General features: G+C 38.3%; 1 protein-coding gene and 1 long non-coding RNA gene across 4 annotated transcripts in view; both read right to left on the reverse strand.

Moving 5' to 3' along the window:
* Positions 1-2,611: 2,611 nt before the first annotated feature.
* The window catches only part of LOC134663506 (leucine-rich repeat and calponin homology domain-containing protein), a 74,099-nt gene continuing 55,171 nt past the window's right edge, over positions 2,612-21,539 (reverse strand). Inside the window, exons 5-12 of one of the 3 annotated variants that reach the window (XM_063519887.1) lie at positions 20,880-21,126; positions 20,414-20,552; positions 19,439-19,513; positions 18,458-18,888; positions 17,192-17,388; positions 14,977-15,114; positions 14,391-14,468; positions 2,612-2,822 (exon numbers count right to left, since the gene is read on the reverse strand). In XM_063519887.1, coding sequence (XP_063375957.1) covers positions 2,703-2,822; positions 14,391-14,468; positions 14,977-15,114; positions 17,192-17,388; positions 18,458-18,888; positions 19,439-19,513; positions 20,414-20,552; positions 20,880-21,126 — 1,425 coding nt within the window. In that variant the 3' untranslated portion in view covers positions 2,612-2,702. Of the gene's footprint in view, positions 2,823-12,450; positions 13,699-14,390; positions 14,469-14,976; positions 15,115-17,191; positions 17,389-18,457; positions 18,889-19,438; positions 19,514-20,413; positions 20,553-20,879; positions 21,127-21,539 lie in introns of those variants that run through there. The other 2 variants (XM_063519885.1, XM_063519886.1) reach the window with 2 other exon arrangements.
* On the reverse strand, positions 4,128-5,387 carry LOC134663547 (uncharacterized). Its single transcript, XR_010098153.1, has 2 exons — positions 4,601-5,387; positions 4,128-4,474 (listed from the first exon to the last, which is right to left on the reverse strand). It is a non-coding gene; the product is annotated as an uncharacterized LOC134663547 (long non-coding RNA).

Raw genomic sequence — 21,539 nt, forward strand, 5'->3', positions numbered from 1 at the left:
GCGTCCCTCCCCCTCCCCCTGACGCAACCCCCCCTTTTAGTCTGAAATATGTCCCGGTTTACGGTATTTTTTTATTTTTGAGAAAAGTATTAGAGTTAGGAAATAAGTGTCAAGGTAAGTAATAATCCTTAATAAATTTTAAACAAAAAAGGTTATATACAACTTTTTAGTAAGACTCACCATATTCATGTATTAACTTGTTGAAGTTCAATATAAGTTAGTACGTGATAGTACTGAAAAAAATCTTATACGGAAAATAAGCTTGCAAGGTTATTGTCCTGTATGATTTCTTTTAGTACTATCACGTACTATGTTATATTGATCTTCTGCAAGTTTTTCAACGGTTAAATTTTGTCGAAGTTCAACTAGCCATAACATGAATATGGTGCATCGTATCAAAAAAATGAATATAACCTTTTTTGTTAAGAATTTAATAGGAAACATTTCTTTCATTGACACTTGTTTCCTATATTGTATACTTTTCCCAAAAAACAAAAAAAACTCCCAAAAGGGACATATTTATGGTAAAAGGGGGGGGGGGGTTGCGTCAGGGGGAGGGGACGGGACGCTAGCCTGCGTAAAGCACCATACCCAAACAAACACACACATCTACTACATTCATAGAATGCTGGTTATAATTAGTTTTTCAAAAAACACAATTTGAACGAATCATACTTCTAAACTTAAATTTTACACAAATTTAATCAGACGTCCTTGTAACATAACGATCGAACCCCCTGAAAAAGGATGCTCGATGCACCCAAAATAAGTTGTCAAAATTAGACTATCAAGTGAGTAGATCGTTATGTTACAATCGTCTCCAAATGTTTTAACAAAAGGCCCTGGCTCCAAAAGGCCTGCGGGCTGTAGTTTAGAATCCCCATTTAAAAACGAATATATTACGTGTCCCTTATTTTATTTAGGCTCTCAGCACACGAGGCGTAAGCGTAAACGTGGCGTAAGCGTAGCGTAAAAACGATACGAGTTCGACAGGCTTAGAGTTCTGAGGGGCTACCGCCAAAACAGAAATTCGCAAATTGCGGGGTTCTTTCTCTTTTACTCCAATTAACGCGTAATTAGAGTGACAGAGAAAAATGCCCGCAATTTGCGAAGTTCGGTATTCGCGGTAGCCCCTCTGGGCACCAAGCGTCGCGTAAGCGTGATCGTTCCATTTGCATACAAGTTCTTCACGCTTACGCCTGTCGTTACAACGACACCTCATACGCTACGACTACGCTTCATGTCCGGACTTGTTCGAGATTGTACGTGCTCGTAGCACGCTCGTTCTACGCGCGTATTACGGCACGCTTACGCGACGCTTAAGGCTGATTTAGACGGTGCGAGAACTCGCATGCGAGTTTCATTACATTGCGGTGTTTGATTGGTCGGCTGAATTGGATGTAACCAATAGTCCTCAAGTAACTAAAATCGCATACGAGTTCACGCACTGTCTAAATCAGCATTTAGGTACGCCTCGTGAGCTGAGGGCCTTACTCATATTAACATATGTTTGGACATCACATTGACATGTCTTTATTCTATTATGAGCTTTAAGTTACAGAAAATTAGAACTACCAACAACATCATTAAATCCTTTCTTACGATGGTGTGTATATCTATTATCTACGCATTGCTGATTAATTCAGTTGTGTCCTGATAGCGTGAAAAAATATTATTACTACATATAAGAAATTTGACTAAGGCCAACTTGCACCATTCCACTAGCCCGGGGTTAACCGGTTAAACCTGGAATTACCATGGTTACCAGTACAATTTGACACTGGGTTGACGGTTAAACCGCTTAACCTCGGGTTAGTGGGATGGTGCAAGTTGGCCTAAGATGATGACCTGAGGTTATCGACGTGGTCAGAGTTCGTCTCTCTTTATTAATCGAATCGGCAACATTTGCTTTATCGTATAGTTTAATCGCGTCCATCGTACGCCGCCTAGGTTCTTTTTGGTGAAAAATCGTTTTCATAACTTCATTGAAAATTTCAAACATTCAGTTTAGTTTTTATTAGGTAAACCAGCAAAGGCAAAACCTTCAGTTCAAAGACTTCATTAGAAAATTGCTGGCACACAACACGCAAAGTGTAATACCCATCATTACGGTTAGAGTCCATCGTATCGATAAACTAAATTATATTCACGTCCTTATCTCTCACACGGTATACTAAACCGGTTAGAGCGAGAGCGTATATATAATTTCGAGCCACTAAACGTGCGCCTGAGTCGTTGATTACGCGCCGTGTCGTCACAGCAGTTTGCGATAACTGTATTGATGTGCTTTCATGAGGATATACAAATGTATTGACGTCCTTATCACTCACATACGGTTAGAGCGAGAACTGCGTGAGTGCGAGTCGCTAGGCGGGTGCCTGTGTCGCTGTCGCTCGTAACGCGCCGTGCCTTCGCAGACGTTCCGTGACGTACGGCAACCTTACTGTTACAGCTCAACTGTATTCCTGTCCTTATCACTCACACACGGTGTGCCCCCGATTAGAGCGAGAACTGCGACTGCGGCGCGAGTGCGAGCCGCTAGGCGGGTGTGCCTGGGTCGCTGTCGCTCGTAACGCGTCGTTCCTTCGCAGATGTTCCGTGACCTTAATGTTACAACTCAACTATATTGCCGTCTTTATCACTCACACACGTTGTGCCCCCGGTTAGAGCGAGAGCTGCGACTGCGGCGCGAGTGCGAGCCGCTAGGCGGGTGCCTGCGTGGCCCGTAACGCGCCGTGCCGTCGCAGGAGTTCAGTTACCGTGATAGCGACTTGTACGGTGCCTTTGCCTTCGAGGACGTCTGCTGCGCAGCACATTAGTTTCTGAAATAAATAATGGTATGATGATATCCATCCTTACTTTTAAGTCTTTATAGCGCAAGTGAATAACCTGCACGCGAGCAGTCAACAAGTCATTCGCAAATGTAGTAGTAGTAGTAGTAAACACTTTATTGCACAAAACAAGTACATAACACAGAGAGAATACAATAAATGTGTACAAATGTTTCACGAATAGCGAGACGACGCATGCGCCAGATGTGCATGGGCATTTTCATTTAACTTGTACTTTAAAGCGCGACTTAAGTCTTGTTTCAGTAACGTCTAATCGTTACATTCTTGACAAAATGTATGGGATTTGACATTGACCGTCAGTTTTGTAACGATTGCTAACCGACCGTTAACATTTCTACAGTTAAGTGAAAATGCCCACCTAGACCAACCTAAACGATTATTTATGAGGAATTTGTACAGGAACTTTTGTATTTAAAACGACATTTTTTTCTAACCCGCCAAATCCCTGCCAATACGAATACAAAATGAATACTCCTAGCGTGTTATTGGCAGTGAATGTTTTAAGCCTTTGCGTTGCATTCTTTACATTATTATAAACAAAAACGTCACTGACACGCCAAGGTCCCGGGTGTGCAAGCGAGCTAATGTAAACCTTACTTGAAAGTGTGAGGGTTACTTTGACAGCGTACGTCATAACACCGAGTGTGTACTGTCTCTTCCGAAAATCGTTTTTTTCCAGATTGTCATTTTTGCCATTCGCAATTTTTACCATTTTGCTTTTTATCGATTTTGCCTTTTCCGAAATCATATTTAACCATTCGCATATTTTCCCATTATTTTAATTTTCCAATAGCTTAATTTTCTAATAGGTTTCTTAACCAGAGACAGTTCACACTCATAACACCTATAGTTGTCCATGGTGCGGTGGGCACGACGTAACGACGACGACGACTTTAGGTGTTCTTGGCGTTCAAAAGGTTAAACAACATGTTATGTTTTTAAATGTTGAATAAAAAGTTAAAAAGTCATCTAGTACCATCTTGATTGATGTTTTTATAGACGCCATAAATTTATATGTCATGACTCATGATGTGTCTAAGGGCTGATATAGACGGCGCGCGAGCTCGCATGCGATTTTAGATACATTGCGGACTGTTTATTACGTCCAATTCAACCGACCCGCAATGGTATGAAACTCGCATGCGAGTTCTCGCATCGTCCAAATCAGCCCTATGTCTTACCTTGTTTGCACTCTACTATTACAACAGTATGATGATAAAAATAAGTCCTTAAGATTCTTCACCTGGGCGTAGAGTTATAAAATAAAACACCGTGGCCAATAAGTAATTTAATATTTATTTATGAGAAAACCTTGTAAGTACAAAAAGAACGGGGCATAGACAATTTAATATAGCAATAATAGCTATAGCCAAATACTTATAACAACACGCATTAATGCAATAAAATACAAACACTTGTCCAAAGCTAATCTATGTTTAAATGCATACAAAAATCAAAAAAACAGGAGAACACAAAATATATTATTATATTTAAGTAGAAAAAGTAATACTGGACGTGAGGAAAAATACGAAAGTCATTTAACAAATTATCATTCCTAATGATCATAATTATTTTATAATGGAATACAAAGACAAACTGGATTTAATCGTTTAATTAAGTACCTATGTAAGGATGGTATACCATCTGTCCAATATATTGGTCCAATGTGTATTTGCGTCTCACATTTTGCTTAATGAGAGAGCGAGACGCAATGCACATAGGACAAAGAAATTGGACAGATGGAATACCCCAAGCTGCTTTTGAAGTAAAATTCAATATAATACTAGTTGGAGCCACAGTATTGACATAAAGATAAGTGAGTCGCTTAGTACCAAACTGTGACTTCATGTCAAGCAGACTTTGCACGCACACATACTTACTTTAGATTTAGTTTGAGCCACTCACCGCTCGCCCTCGAGTTGTTAATGTGTGCGTGGCGCGCGTTAACACTACCGAAAAAAAAATCGAAATGTGTGAAATCTGCGTGTTATGACATCACAGTTTTGTCTTGGCGTTCGCAGCTATACTTATCTTTTAACTCTGTGGTTGGAGTTAAAATATTATCTTAAAACAATATATTATTCGTTCGTATTCTGGCTAAGCCGGCAAACCAATTAAGTTGGTCGAATTAGAGTTTTGCCAATAACTAATATTGCACAGAATGGTTTTTATTGACTTTAAATATTTTTTTGTTTTTTTTTATGTATGACAAATTCAAACATTAAATCCAGTTCAATATAAACTACACAAATAAGTACCCAAGCACCACAAGCTAATAAATATATGCTAATATGCTATGCAAGCTATAAATTATATATTAATATACCTAACTTACATCCTTAACATACCATTGTACTTGATGTTAAAGCTCAAAATAAGTTCAAAAAGCAAAAATAAGAAAGCTACCACACATAGATAGTTGACCAGAAATAAGATACGTTAGAAATACATTACATATGTATATAAAATCTGACGTTATCTATGAAAAGGGACCTTATTGTCGATGGCGCTTACGCCATTATCAACGATGCTAAGATATAAATACAATGCCGCGCGACGCTGTGCGGCGTAAGCGCCATCGACAATAAGGTCCCTTTTCATAGATAATGCCCCATATTAGTAAAGAAGTTGGAAATGGCATTGAAGTGGCAGGGATAAGTGCAAAAATCCAGTCTTTCATATAATTATCTTTGGAATGCATTTAAATTTAATATTTTTGATCATGTTACATAAAAAGCTATGTACATAAAAATCCAATGAAAACTGATAGGAGGTTTTTTAAGAAAAAAACATAGGTAGGTATATGTTTTCAAAATTATCTTTGGTGGGGTTAAACATGTATTTAAACACGTTCACGTTAGTTAAGTAGGCATGAAAATTATAATAAATTCATCTTGAAATCTGATTTTTAAGATACTCAGTGGTATTTTTTATGTAACATGATCAACTTGGTCTTAGCATTTTTAAAACCGTACAAAGTGCAACTTATTAATCTGATTAAAACAACTCCATAATGACGATAAATATATATAAAAATCTATACTGTTTCTTGGCATCCGTTCGTCGGTTGGCTAACTTTAGTTATATTAGTTAATTTATATAATCCAAAATTGTTATAAAATGTCTTTTTATTTTACTTATAATTATCCAATTATTGCAATGGAAAGCCTCAGGTTACAGTCTAACCCCCTTAGGCCCACTTGTACCATTCCACTAACCCGGGGTTAACCGGTTAAGCCTGGAGTTGCCATGGTTACCCATACAATTTGACACTAAGTTAACGGTTTATCCGCTTAACCTCAGGTTAGTGGGATGGTGCAAGTGGACCTAATTCATAAACGTTTACTAAAGTTGACAAGCCGATAGTAATCGTTTGTCCCTTTCCATCATACCAATACGTCGGAAAAGGACAAACGATTATTATCGGCTTGTCAACTTTAGTAAACGTTTATGAATAAGGCGGTAAATGTCTACGCGTTAATATTAAGACCATTTGTGCATAGACACAGCTTTCTTTAAGCGCACGCAAAATAAAAAAAATTGGTAATAGACCAATTCTACCTAACCATCTAACTAGACGTATACTTTCTATTTAAGCGTATAAGCAATTCCTTTAGATATTCATGTCGGCGGCCGATCGTAAGATCAGGCATATCGTGAAATTCCTAGGCATATCGTGAAACGTGAAAATCTTTGACTCGTTCCCTGAGTCGACGCGGGGCTCCTATTTCTGGGCAGTTTGCCCTTCGGGCATTTGAAGCAACCTAACGAATCTATCCTGCCTATATATTGGTTTAATGTGACTATCTTCAAAACATTACACAGGAAAATTACGATATGCCTGACCTTACGATCGGCCGCCGACATTCATAACATAAATTGCTCATGCTACATACTATGTATTAGCTTTATTTTAAGTCAAAATTTTCATACAATTAATTTAATGAACTTTTTTGTATAAAAATTTCGCCGCTGTGTCTATAACCCAAAAACAGCCTATAAATATTACAGCACTAATTTTACTTCCTTGCATTGTTAATACAATAACGATATGAAGTTTCGATTAAGGCATACAATTCTTATTATATAAGAAATATTAAGATCCATTAAACAGCTAAGCTAACTTATATCTATTCCTTCTACCCTTTATTTTATTATTCATTCTGCACCACATTTACCATCAAAATGAGGTTTTTATCATTGTACTTTAGGATTATTTTTAGCTTACATTTTGGTGGAAGATTACGTCATGTTTGTCAGCGTTTTAGACCCTGGCGATTAATTAATTGAATTATTTAAGATGACTGTATCAGCACTGCGATACAGCGAGGAAATGCCCCCAGCATCATTGGTGCAATGTCTCAAGGGCCTATTTTAGATTTAAGCTGGTTATTAATTTGTTTTAGTAATACCACTGTATATATCTTGTTTGTATACTCATTTAAGATGACCATATTAACAAATATTGTTATTAAAAATTGAACCTTCTTGTCTAGACAATAAGATTCAAGTTAAAAAGAGAAAACAAAAAGTTCATCTCATACAATTTCATCAATATTGATGATCCTATCTAATGGAAGCTAGGTTAGGCTAGGTCAGGGGTTCCCAATTTTTTTATAGTCCGCGGCGCGCTTGCAAGTTTAAAATTTAACCTGATGGGTAAAGCTAGGATAGCGGTGCCGTCATATTGCGGCCGTCTTCATACTAAATAATACGGCTAAATATGGATGTCGTAGTATTTGTATGGAGACGGCCGCAATATGACAGCACCGCTATCCTAGGAAACCAGAGCATAACACGGTGAGGAGGATTGCCTCACGGCGCCCCTCTTTACAACACACAGTTTAGGAACCCATGGGCTAGGTTCATTGGAAGATTCAGACAAAAAAAACTTGTTTCTAGTGGAAATTAGAGGTACTTGCAGAATCTTCTAACCTTGATTAAAACTTCGCCAGGGTCTGAGATTCTATCCTAACCCCCTTATTCATAAACGTTTGCTAAAGTTGACAAGCCGATAATAATCGTTTGTCCCTTTCCGACGTATTTGTATGATGGAAAGGGACAAACGATTATTATCGGCTTGTCAACTTTAGTAAACGTTTATGAATAAGGGGGTAAGTGTTTAGTAATTACAGTGGTGTGGCATTACATTATTTACTGGCGAGTCCACATTAACACTTTCGCAACCGGGCAAAAAACGGCGCACTACCCCAGAAACCGGTCGTCTATATCTGCGTACAAAAGAAACCGCTGGGCGGGTTGTCCGGCATCTGAGCTAACATTACGAGTGCCTACCAGGCGGGTTCTCGGTAGTCAAAGTGTTAAGCAAACCAACATCTAAAATGCTATCTGTTAGAAAGAGATAGCAAACGTCCGTTTGTTCGATGTGAACGCGCCATTACCTATAGACCCTATAGCCTATAGTGCAAAATCGTATGTTGTAATAATCTGACTACACCTAAATTGCATTATTATTAAACCTAGTACTCACGGTCCTGAAATCCTGCAACAGCTGCTAGAGTGAGAAAGGTAATACGAAGGTAATACCATCTCCCTCGAACAAATACAGACAGGGACGGGAGTAGTAGGTATACGAAAAAAAAACTAAATCTACTATAGCTCTGTCAATAACCAAACAAGTGAGATCCGTGGAACATAGACAAAATCATACACAACAAAACGGTATCGTCTTGGGTCGGGTCGTCCCATTCGCTTTTCGTCAAGTTCTTAAATTAGTCCTATTCTGCTTTCGTCACTCATTCTACATTGAAAGCCACCGACGATTGTGACGAATGTAGAATGAGTGACGAAAGCAGAATAGGACTAATTTAAGAACTTGACGAAAAACGAATGGGACGACCCAAGACGATACCAACAAAACTCAGATAAGCTGAAATAATGACGAAGAGGTATAATGGCAACGAAATGTTCAAGTCAATGTTGACTTTTGGACTAGTCAATTATAATCATTCAAAACTTAAGTAAGGTGGTTTCCATCTATCCAATATTTTTGTCCAATGTGTGTTCGTGTACGAAGTATCGCCATCTACTCGACGATAGCAGGCGTGGCTCAATCTGCGATTTCGTCGCTTTGCTACAGGTAGCTAAAAGCAGGGCTCGGAAACCGGTATTTGCTCCATACAAAAATACCGGTATTATTACGTTCTTTTTCGTTCTTTGGTTTATTATTTCTTTTTTAATTGGACAATCTGATAACACAAATTCGTTACCTAAATACATGATCCAGTCTAGACGTGCGCGCCGGTCGAAAAAAATCGGGCGGCGGCGCGCCACGAAAAAATCCACGGCGGCGGCGTAACGCCGGCGGCGTGGGATTTTCAACTTTTCAATATACGTATAATCAGAAACCAAGATTAACTCTTAAAACAACACGGGAAAAATCTCGAAAAAACTGTGTTACATCGTTTTTTTGGTTTATTGTAGAAATATCATGAAAAAAACATATGTCAGTATGTTGGTGGACGTTGCCAGGATCGGTATAAATAAAAAGATACGCCGCGTAATGAAAAGATGTTCAGTATTTTGGACGTTGCAGAGTATAGACAACCCTACTTTATGTGCATAAGGTTTTATTAATCCATTTTATGTTTTTTAAAATAAATATAGAATAATTGCATTTTTTAATTAGAAATACACTTACTGAAAATGTCAACTTATGTAATGAATTGAAGTAAAACCTATTATTTTTATATTTTTGGTATTTTATAGCTCGTAGGTGGTAAAATTTTACCAGTCATTGACATAATTTAATCAAACAGCGGGTTATCCTAGGAAGCAGTAACATCTAAGCAATGGTTTTTAAAATAATGCATGCACTTTTATCAAAAATTTCCAGCAAATATTTCAAATGAAATCGGGTCTGTATTTTGATGAAAACAAATCCACACATAAACAGGAAACAAACAAACACACTTTTTTATCTATTTGGTTCATTACGTAATACGGCAAGTAATGACTTTTTAAAATGTTTTGAAACACCTAACATCCCTCTATTTAATTTATTTACCACAAAAACTACCAGATATTTTAATAATTTTACTGTTCGCATACTTGGCAACGTCTAACATATTGGACATAGCAAAAGTGCCGTGTTGTCGATTAAAATGGGCAAAATACTGGACATTACACATGTTTTACCCATAAACAAAAAACATTTTTATGTAAATCACATTGCCACGTAATAAACAGACCAGTTAGTAACCTATTATACGTTTTATTTTAACGCTGCTTAATACTGTCATATAAAAAATATAATGCAATATGGGTAAAATGTCAGTCTGTCGAATGCTTCCTTGCAAGTTCTGCGTTCTGTAGGACTTTGACAAAAAGATTATGTTCACACTAGTTCCCAATATTGTCTTATAAACTCATACTTAAAAATAACATATCATTCAAGTGTAAGTACGCTACCAGAGGAAAGTAACGCTATGCTTTAATATTTGGTGCAGAATTTTTTTCTTGGGATGTCCATTATAGTGGACGTTATCGATTTAAGTGTTAAAATAAATCAAGCAATGAATTTAAAAAAAACGGAACAGTCGGAACGCTAAAGCTAGGCACGTCGCATGCGCTTTATGTCCATTGATTTTAAATTTGTACTCTTGCGGGCTTTGTCTCGGCGCGAATTTTAAACTACCGGCGGCGGCGGCGGCGCGCTGACTCCTTATGGCGGCGGCGCGCCGCGGCGGCGCGCACGTCTAATCCAGTCTTACGTAAAAAGCATAAAATAATTCAAAATATTGGTCTATTTCGGGGTTTTTAAAAAATACCGGTTCCGAGCCCTGGCTAAAAGTACATCCGTTCGACCCCAATTTTGGGGTTTGCCATAAGCCGCGCGTGGCGCTGTCGCCACCTAGCGGCCATATCTGTGCTGATCGCGACAGACGCGTTTTGTTAGAGAGTGAGTCTTCTGTACCTAGTACTATTATTTATTCTGTGACGATAGGCCAAAGGCATGGTGCCATCTTTTCGAGCGATGGCGCCATGCCTTTGGCCTACTGTCGAGTAGACGGCGATAGTTTTTGACATATTAACAAATTTAACACATATATGTGAAAAAATAAAGTTCATAGTTAATCATTTGTGTCGAAAGATGGCAGTAAATGTACTGACTAGGTACATAATTTACTTTGACAATATCCCTCTATTTCAAAATCTCTTTGATATGGCAAACGAAAGTGACGCAGCCATACTACGGGAAAACAAACGACGAAGTTAATTGTAACAGAGGATTCTAATCTATCATTTTATTACCAAAGGTAAAGTTTATTAGCTGATTTTTTTTTAATTTTATGCTAAAAATTCTTCGTAATGTTAGCTAACTAAGAAATTTTAATACGTTTCTTGATATACAATATATTAGCAAAACATAGTTTTATATAATAAGGACACATGAACTTAATCGTTACCAGAACACCTTAAAAATTATCCCAATACATTTGAGACTTTAAAAAACACTCACTAATCAATAAAAAAAAAAACAAGCAATCCAAATTAAACCTAATCAGTGCAAAGATAATAAATGCCTTTTCAGCGGAATGAATACATAGAATTGGAATTTTTAATACAAAAAAAAATACATCAATAATTGATCCCCTGTAGGTGTAGAAATTCCTTAATACATTGAAAATTCCTTCAGCCTCTATCAAATCCAGCCTCATTTCAATGGAAATCAAATCACAGTGTCAGATAAGGCATTTTTAGTATACCTAGGCATGTACTGATGCCTAACGATTGCTAAACCTATAACGATACAATTAGCAGGTTTATAACCTACTTGTCAATCACTGGACCACTTCTAACGTTCCAAAGATAATTGAGTCTCAGAAGTACATTGAAATTCATTTGAAATACATACTCAAAAATTTTATGAAAATCTTTATGCTATGTTTAACGCATATTCATAAAAATCATAAAAATTTCCAAGCCTCCATTAGTTAATTTTTGTTTAAACTTTTCTTAAGAATATACCGGGTGTGGCCTGTAACACGAGCAAATAATTAAAACATAGATTGTACTTCTCAAACGGTGACACTTTTGTTCAACAATTTTTAAAAATTATGAAGTATTTAGACTCCCTATTTTTCATACAAAATAAATATTATGGATACAAAATGGACGCCATCGCCACGCCATATCATTGTGAGTGACGTTGCTTGTCCTTGTCACGTCTTAAACATAACAGAATTCGCAATACATTGCGTCTTAGAATAAACTTTAAAGTGTATTAAAAATGAAACCACAAGTTATTTTTAAAAGTCGCTGAACAAATGTCGGTCAGTATGAGGAGTACAGCCTACAGTTAAATTTTTTGCTCATATTACAGGCCACACCCGGTATAAGTCAAAATGGCAGATCAAGACAAACGATTAACAGTTAATTGACGCTTATCGTGCGTTTATGAATAACGCCGTGATTGGTACGGGTGTTTATTCCCATTTAACACATTCACTTATGCTCTAGTTTCCTAGGAAATCGGTGCCGTCATATAGCGGCCGTCTATCATATAGCGGACATCCATATTTAGTCGTATTATTTAGTACGGAGACGGCCGCTATATGACGGCACCGCTATCTTAGGAAAACCAATTTTTACATACGAGTTTTCACGTTCTATAGGCATGAATTTGTTAAATACAATTTTAAGTTTAAAGATTTAAATTTCATTAAAGCTGCCATCCGCTCCAAGTCACAACTAAAACACCCACTTAAAAATATTGCTTTAATTGCGATATATCTTTGAAACGTTGCTATCTTACTAGTAAGTAGTAATATTGCCAAGCCAAAAAGCCATACATTTCGCCAAACGATTAACAATCTACCTTTGCCTCATATACAATCACAAATTTTAATACTTTCCATCATCTAACATTTACTAACATCTACCTAAAGTAAGGACGCAAAGCACGAATAATTTCGTACATCAACCCTCGATTTTCTATCTCTATCGCACGCGCATAATTATATAGATGTCCCGCTCGCACAGTCATTGGCACTGCCGGCATCATTGGCTAGACAGCAATATATGTATATACGCGCGTGAGATAAATAGGAAATCTCGGGTCAATGTACGAAATTCTACTTGCTTAGCATCCTTACTTTTCTACCAGTACATACCCAGATCTAAATTTTACTGCATCAAATTATAAAGGATAGAAAAATAGCAAGATTGCGGACACGAAAAACGCGCCAAGGCATAGACAAGTGAAAAACAGCCTCTCCTTCTTCATAGCTTCAGTCTCTATGGTCAGATCCCTGTTCAAATTGTTCTGTATATCTAAATTCATTTTACCCCTGTCGTATCTCTCTGTATCCTCCTGACTTAATTCTATCGGGAAATCTACTTCGTCAGTATCGTATATGTCAAAGTTATCGGATTTCAGAAGACCGTCTCCTTTGAAGAACGGCGTGACGAATTGAACTCTATTCTTGTGGTAGTAAGGTCCTCTGTTCCTTACGCCATCGTAGACTGGTGAATAGTGCGCGTCTGTGTTGTTGTTCTCGTAGTTTTGGTATTCGTCAGCCTCGTCGATAGTGTAGTTTTGGCTCTGGTATTCAGTAAACGTGTTGAAATTGCTCACTACTCTGTCTTCAGCGTACCTGCCCACGGTTCTTTGATAATAATTCACTTCAATGGAGTTAGCGACATCGCTTCGGTAATACTCGTATTCCTCCTGCGATTGGTCGTAATGGTAGTGTTCTGATTGGTTATCCTTTCGCGGCGTGGCGTGTGAGAGGAGGGCGCATACAGTGCGAGCGAGAGGTAGGATGGTGCCGTCCCGCTCTCGCTCCGGGCCCAGAATGTCTTCGGGCGAGCAGATGTTTTCCTGCAACACACGCCACCCGTCTCTTAGTTATGTAATGTTTGTTTGTTTGTTATCTTGCTCGCGAAAGGATAAACAACCCTGTAACACTCGAATACACGGCCGGAGGGTTAATGTTATAACCGCGAAGCGTCACACGACAAAAAATAGTGATAACTTTTCAATATAATTCAAATGAAAATGTAACTACCAAACATAGCGTCAAGGTCAACGATAAAACGACAAAAATAACGTTTCACACTAGACAAATAACGTTTCAGATCTCAACCCCACACATACAAATTACAGTTGTATTGTAGTGCATAATTATTTTCCTTCGTACTTTCACGGAAACGTACGAACGTGTCGTGCTATTTCAGTCAGTCTCGGTACAAAAAGTACTGAGGTTGACTGAAGTAGCATGACAAATACGAACGTTTCCGAGAAAATACGAAGGAAAATACATCTGTAGAATATAGTCGTAAATCCTATTATGACAGTACTAACTTTCACAATGAACTAAGATATGTAAACTAAAATAACTAAAGCAAATTATCAATGGTGAACTATCCGAATCAACCAAAAGTCTAATATGGTATACTTTATACAATATGTATAAATATTGCAATTTAGGAAGCCATAGGTAAGTACTTATGTGTTCAATCGGAAAGTTTACCTCGAATGATGTAGGGTAAATAAATGCCTTCAATACTCACTTCTTCGACGCCAATCCTCCGGCAGGCTTCCAAGAAGTTGTCGACATTCCGCCTGCATCTTGCCATTGTTAATTTGGGCTGAAAATGAAAACAAAACATAGCTTAATTTACTGTTGGTTTTAAAGTGTGAGGTAAAGGGGCAGACAACTGAGAAACGTGTTAAAAAATAGGTCGATTCGACTCATGAAATAAGACATTTTAGCCTTTTGGACGCCAATGACCGATGTAGCCGCACCGCAGGTCCAACGCCAAAGACGGATTAATCGGTCACAGACCACAGAGCAACATAGACCTATATGCATAATAAAGTTCAATTTCAGTTTTGACACGTCAGCGTCGGCGGCGTAGCGTAGTGACAGGTTTTGTGTTTGACACGGCGTCGAAAAGGTTAAAACTGGTCATGAGCCTTGTAGCTTAAAGGCCGAGCCACACCGGCTTGCGTGTGCGTGACGTGCGCGTGTGCTGCGCTAAAATGTTGGCGTCGCACACGCACACGTCACGCAAGCGGTGTGCCATCTCTCATAAGGATCTGTGTACACACGCAGCCGGTGTGCACAGGCCTTGAATCAAGTTTTTTTTAATTCACCTGCGCAGGAGAGGGTACGTGTACAGAAGCCACGGAGCGCGGCCGCACGTGGTTGGCCAGGTGGCAAAGGACGACACCGTCGGCCAACACTGGCGCTAGTTGCTCTGGTAAGCTCATCTTTAACCGGCTTTCGATTATCTGGAACAATCAACAATAATCAATGCAGTAGGCAACGAAACAGTTAAACGTTAATACTACAACCAAACAAATTGAATGGACAGAATAAGCTCCTATAAATAAGATACGATTAGATCAAATTTCTGAATCTTGGTCGTTTTTAGGGTCCCGTCCCCCAAGGGTTAAAATGGGACCCTATTTTACTAAGACTCCACTATCCGTCTGTCTGTCTGTCTATCATCAGGCTGTATCTCATGTACCGTGATAGCTAGACAGTTGAAATCTTCATTTTCTCCAATATGCTCGGAAATGTTCACCTTACTGTAGCAAAAATAGTACGGGAAGTTTTTCGTTAATGTCAAACTCTAACTAAAAAACATCAAACTATCGCTGTCCTGTTCTAGCGGACGGGAAGTAAAAAAACACTACAGTAATAACTTATTACTGTAGTGTTTTTTACTTTTTAATAATAAAAAACGCAAACAGCCAATTATTATTGCCGCGAGCCGCTTCTACACGACCCGATCAGCTATCATTTCACGTGTAAGATCGTGCGAATACTGCTTAATAAAATCAAAGATTATTTTTATATTTTTTTTAAATCTCATCCGTGTTCATAAAGCTTACATAGTTTGTCAAAGGACTTTCTCATTTCAAACAGACAAAGAGAATCATACTATCTTTGTCTTACACTAGTACTAGCACCCAAAAGAAAAGGATGGGTGTAGTTTTCCTGGTTCTTACTGACTGAAAAGTTGGTTTGACAAACTATATTGCGCAATTATATTGAATGAACGAATATTGAATGGTACTGAATGGCAGAATAAGTGCCTTTAACTTTTAAAAATTAATTAAAGGGAAATTGTTTTTGACATTTTGGATGTGAAGGTTTGATTTGAGTGATGCTTGATGCTTAAATAATAATTATTTGAGCTTATTTCCTCGCATGTTTGGAGAAAAGCACTATATATGCCTCGGCAGGAATAGCAATTCGTGGATTCGTCTTCTTTGTCGGACTCCGCTTCGCGTTGTCCGACAAAATCGAAACTCATCCACGAATTGCCCTTTCCCGGCCTCTGCAATAATGTACTATTTCAACTGTCTGTGTATTTCTGTTGCCGCTATAACAACAAATTTAATACTAAAAAGTACGGAAACCTCTGTGGGCGAGTCCGACTCGCACTTGTCCATACATATGCACATGTTTTCAAAGGCTTGCCCCGATGCCCACTGGTTATCTGCGCACGCATTATAGTTAAAATTAACGCACGTAAAACGGCAGGACTTTAAAATGAATTATACATTATTTTAATCGACCTGTGATGCTTTGAGTAGATGAGATGTTTTATCTAAATAATCGTGCGATGTTTCTCTTGGCTAATGCAGATACTATTTATATAGGACTCATTTAGATGGTGCGAGAACTCGCATGCGAGTTTCATTACATTGCGTTATTTGATCGGTCGGCTGCAAATCGCATGTGAGTTCGCGCGTCGTCCAAATGTGCCCTTAGTCATTTAATGAATGCAGTACTCAGAGTTCATAATTGACTGTAAATGCCCAGTTGTGAAGATTTAATTGTAGTTAGTAATTTGTTGATCACATTTGATGTAGCTGTCAAAACAATCAACGGATCAAATAACCTTTGGACGGCATAACAATACTTGATTTATAAACTGAACGCCAATCATTTTGTAGACACTAGGCAGACAATTGATTCAAATGATACTGTTGTGTTGCGAATGTTATGATCAATCAATGCAAATAGGTTGGTCCACCGAGTGCATTGTTCAAGGTGTCAATATTTAATTTATGAAAAAAGGTTGTTACATTAAAATTAAATCTAGGGGGCTTGAACTTGAAAGAAACAAAGTAGGTGATGGTTAAATTAGGTACTTATGAGTGAGTTCTGACTAGATTATGTCTATACTGTCTTCAACATTTAGTTTTAGCGACTTAATTTATCACGAAATTAAATGTGTTCGAAGTTGGCCAGTTTAGAATATAAGCGAGATAAGACCCTACTGACCGCGCCAGTAGATCAGACTCAGATAAGAAATGTTGTTACTCTGGTTACTGAGCGCAAAAAAAAACTCACTGTCCTCAACTGCGCTAGCAAATCTGACTCCTCCTTCTGCTTATCGAACTCTCTCTTCATGGTAAAGCTGAGCTTATCGTCTTTACTCCACGGAACCTTGCCGGCGGGTTTGGGCGCGGCGCCTTTGAGGTATGACACCGTCGTTGTAAGCAGCTTTGGTTCGCCGTTGGTTTGCCGGGGGATGTTGGATTTGGTGCCTGAAATTAACGGTGTTATAGTCAATTATTGTCATTTCTCGACCCATGTCACACTTTATTTACTTTCTAACTTTCGGTGAATGGATATTTGAGACAGGTATGAGATGTCCCATGACAGGAATCTGAATATCTGAATCTTAACTTCAGACCTAAGTCAGATATATTTGAAACTAAAATAAGAACTGTTACCTACAACTAACTACTAAAATAAGAAGAAAAATTGGGGGTCATCCATTAATTACGTCACACCAATTTCTAGGTTTTTTGACCCCTCCCCCCCTTGTCACACTTGGTCACATTTGGCAAACCCCTCCTCCCCCTTGTCACACTTGGTCACATTTGGCAAACCCCTCCCCCCCTAGTGTGACGTCACATTTTTTCTACGAAATCGCCTAATCGAATTAAGTAAGTACCTAAGTATTATTAATATTTTATCAAAATATTTTTGACGATATAAATATTAGTAATTTTATAACCCAAAACTGCTTAGGAAAGAAAATTAAACGATTAAAAACTATTTTCGTTTTAAAAACTTGTTATTTAATGTACAGCGAACTAAATAATTTAAATAAATTTTCGGTTACTGATGAAGTTAAAGTGACGTCACAAAGTTTGTGTCTCCCCCCTCCCCCATGTCACAATATGTCACATTTTCTTGACCCCCTCCCTCCCCCTAAACGTGTGACGTAATTAATGGATGACCCCTTGTCCCCAAGCAGGCGTTATGATGACGATGATGCTCTCCTGACCGATTTCAACCATAGCGACTGTGTGCTCTGGAGTAGGCAATTTTTAATTCGCGCTATTAGAGTGTAGTTGATTCTCTCTCAGGTGCGCCCTTAGATGGCTCATGTACCCTATCTTCTTATTTTAGTCGTTTTGCAGGGATTATACCTGCACTGCTACGAGCATGACTTTGTATACATAAAGGAAAACGACAACTAGCAAGTTGAATATGTGAGTATACCCATATTTAGGTCAAGATTGGCCATATTCCAAGATTGGCCATGTTCTAATCATCATCATCATGCACATATAAGTAACAGAATTCCTAGCCTAGGTTACCTACCTATGCTATTATAACCTAAAGTATTCGTCGGAGACTTAGTAGGCGACGTAGGTTTTGTATATGTATCGTGTCCGTTCGTCCTCCCATACTCCACATTCCCGTTCACCGCAGAATATATCTTATTTACATTCCTCGAAGGCACAACTTTCTGTACTGGCCGCTTGTTCTCTTCTTTCTCCGAGTTCCCATTTTGGTTCTGGAATCTTCTAGGTGTTGAGTGCAGGAGGGGAGAGTTTGGCACTTGGGAGGAATTTGGTGATATGCTAGTGGAACGATATGTGGGGGATACATTACTGTGACCGTTGACAGGGGAGTGGGGGTTGTGGACAGGGCTTTGGTGGGGGGAGGAGTCGAGATCGGGCGATGATTGGTCGGTGCGGGGGCGGTAGATGTCTTGCTGGCGTTGTTGTCTTAAAGCTTCTTTGTATTGCCTGGAATTAGTGAAATGTTTAATTAATACAACACTTTAGAAGTTATGCCTCGTTTTAATGAAACTCAGACGTTCTTAAGCTAATTTAGCTTCTGAGTCGTGTCAGAAGGTTTTCCTGTATTATATTATTATATAATTTCATGCATATAAATATAAACCCAGTTTGTGGTTTTGTTAGTAATGATGTTAGTGTGCAACATATTATTCATCTGAGTCTCAATAAAACTCCATCTACATTAAGAAAACGTTCATCTTCAAATGAAAACGGAGTCACGGGTAAAGTACTGGCCAATTTTATATAACTTAAGCATTTATTTAAGGATTTTTTTTTTAATAAAGCTTGCATGAAGTATTTTCTCACTATATACTCGTACATTACGAGTATATACTTTTTGTTAGATCGACGACAAAGTCTGACGCTAACAATATAACGCAGAGTTAATATAAAATTAACCAGTATAGTATATTTAAGGTTGCCTATAAGATGAACATTTTCTTTAAACACCAAGTGTGCATCTAAGTGCGTGTATGTGTGCAAATGATTGATGTACCTGTAGGTTTGCTGATGGGCTACTTTACTCTTATCGTCGCCATTGGAAATGTTCCCTTCGGGTGATATACGGAGGCTGAAAGGGACAACACCGGGGTTAATAATAAAAACAAAGTAAAAAGGAGCGCGAGTGAGACAGAGGAGGTGATGGTGGTGATAGCTAGGTTTGAAGTTTACCTCTGGTTCGGCCAACGAGAAATAAAAAATATACAAATTAAAAACTATACGCTACGTTAATAAGCACTACGTAAGTTAAATAACTAATAAACATTTAATAACATAAAGTTAGTACAACTTACAACTTTTGTAATTAAAAGATAACTACATCAATAACAGAAATTGCCTAATATCCTGGTCACGGCACCCAGTAATGTGATTACACCAACATTAATATACCTGCCAATCGGGATCGAGTTTTGTAATTTTATGATCTCCTAGGCATTATAACAGATACAAGAAAAAACTAAGGTGAGGGCTTTTAGAAAATTCACTCGGTAATAAATGCCTTCACCATCATCAAATCATATTGACGGCATATGAAAAGAATATTGTTAGTTCTAATAATAAAACCTGCACTAATCGATATTAAACTTTCGTGAGACATATTTTAAATTGTTTATACGACAACGGTTTCACTCACTTGAATTTTTAGTCGCTATTGGGGACATGTTAGCGACAAAAAAATAAAAGCAATAGCGACTAAAAATTCAAGTGAGTGAAACCGTTGTCGTATAAACAATTTAAAACCTGCACTATAATATAACAATAACTTGTTTGAAGACTGATCAATACCCAAAGAAAAAAATGCTCCAGTTAAAAATGATATAGCTATCATTGGAGTCACAAATTGATATACCCTCATGCATGAAATAATCAAAGCTGCCATACATAAGAACTTATCGACCTACAGCAAAACTACCCAGAACTTAGAGTGACATCAACTAGCTTCGAAGATGGTTTAATCCAAGACACTTACCCGGTGAGAAGCGGAGTCAATTGTGGTAAAGGGGATTCGCTGGACAGTGACTGTGCCCGCGACAGCGCCGCGCCAGGAGACAGGGTGGATGGGGTGCTGGGCGTAGAACGACCGGACCCTCCGCCTGCTTCGCCTCCGCCTAAGGAATGGTCAAAGTGAGTGTGAAAACTTGCTACACAGAGATTTTATAGTTTATTTTTAATTTTCAAAGTCATTGAACTCAAATAAGATAGTAAGCGCTTAGCATCATTAGATCTTAGACCACCAATCGACGCTACCAATTTTAAACCCGCAATCCAGAACATACGACATACAACTAATACCTCACCTCAGGAGGTATATCGTACCGTTCATGAAGCTATTTTGTTAGTTATCTGTTATGGTAGGTGTGTTTGACGGTTCTCCTGGCGTCTTTGATGGGATGGCTTAATTCTACAGCACAGCTAATAAACAAGATACCGCTTACCATCATTAAACCACCTTTTCTCCATGCCATCAGTGCTGTACCCGCTATCCACGACATGTCTCGGCTTATGCCGGAGGCAGTCTATCGTGGCGTTGCCTGACGTTATTTGGTTGGTTGTCGGACTGTTAAGGTAGGAGGTGTGTTTGGCGGTTCGGCGAGTGTCTTCGACGCGACGGTGTGCGGGGGTGTCTTTGTTCGCCATGTTTTCTAGATACTTGAATATGTGCACGCGCCCGCGCATGCATACCTATAAATTAAGACGGATTTTTTAAATCATATAATTCACAAGATTTAAATGGACACCAAGAGATAATACTTATATTTTTCCTATTTAAATCAACATTAAGATTTGTTGCATTTTGATAAGTTTTCAATTACACTTGCGTAGTTGGATTAGCCTGTCTATCCACAGTTCTTCTTTCATCATCAATACATGGAATTTGAGTTATAACTATACAAGCAGTATCAAGTAGGAAGAAAACATATTTCATGCAGCATAGACTAATGAGGCATGATCACTAGCCGTGCAGATGTAATCTCCACTCAAGTAATCAAGTAATAAAAGTAGTTGAAATAGTTCTTTATACATTTATTTGTTGATGCTTTTTTGCGTGTAACTGCGATTAGTAAAAGCGACACAACAAAATCAATACAATTCGC

The sequence above is a fragment of the Cydia fagiglandana genome, chromosome 4 (assembly GCF_963556715.1).
Source record: "Cydia fagiglandana chromosome 4, ilCydFagi1.1, whole genome shotgun sequence".
NCBI classification, from domain to species: Eukaryota; Metazoa; Arthropoda; class Insecta; order Lepidoptera; family Tortricidae; genus Cydia; species Cydia fagiglandana.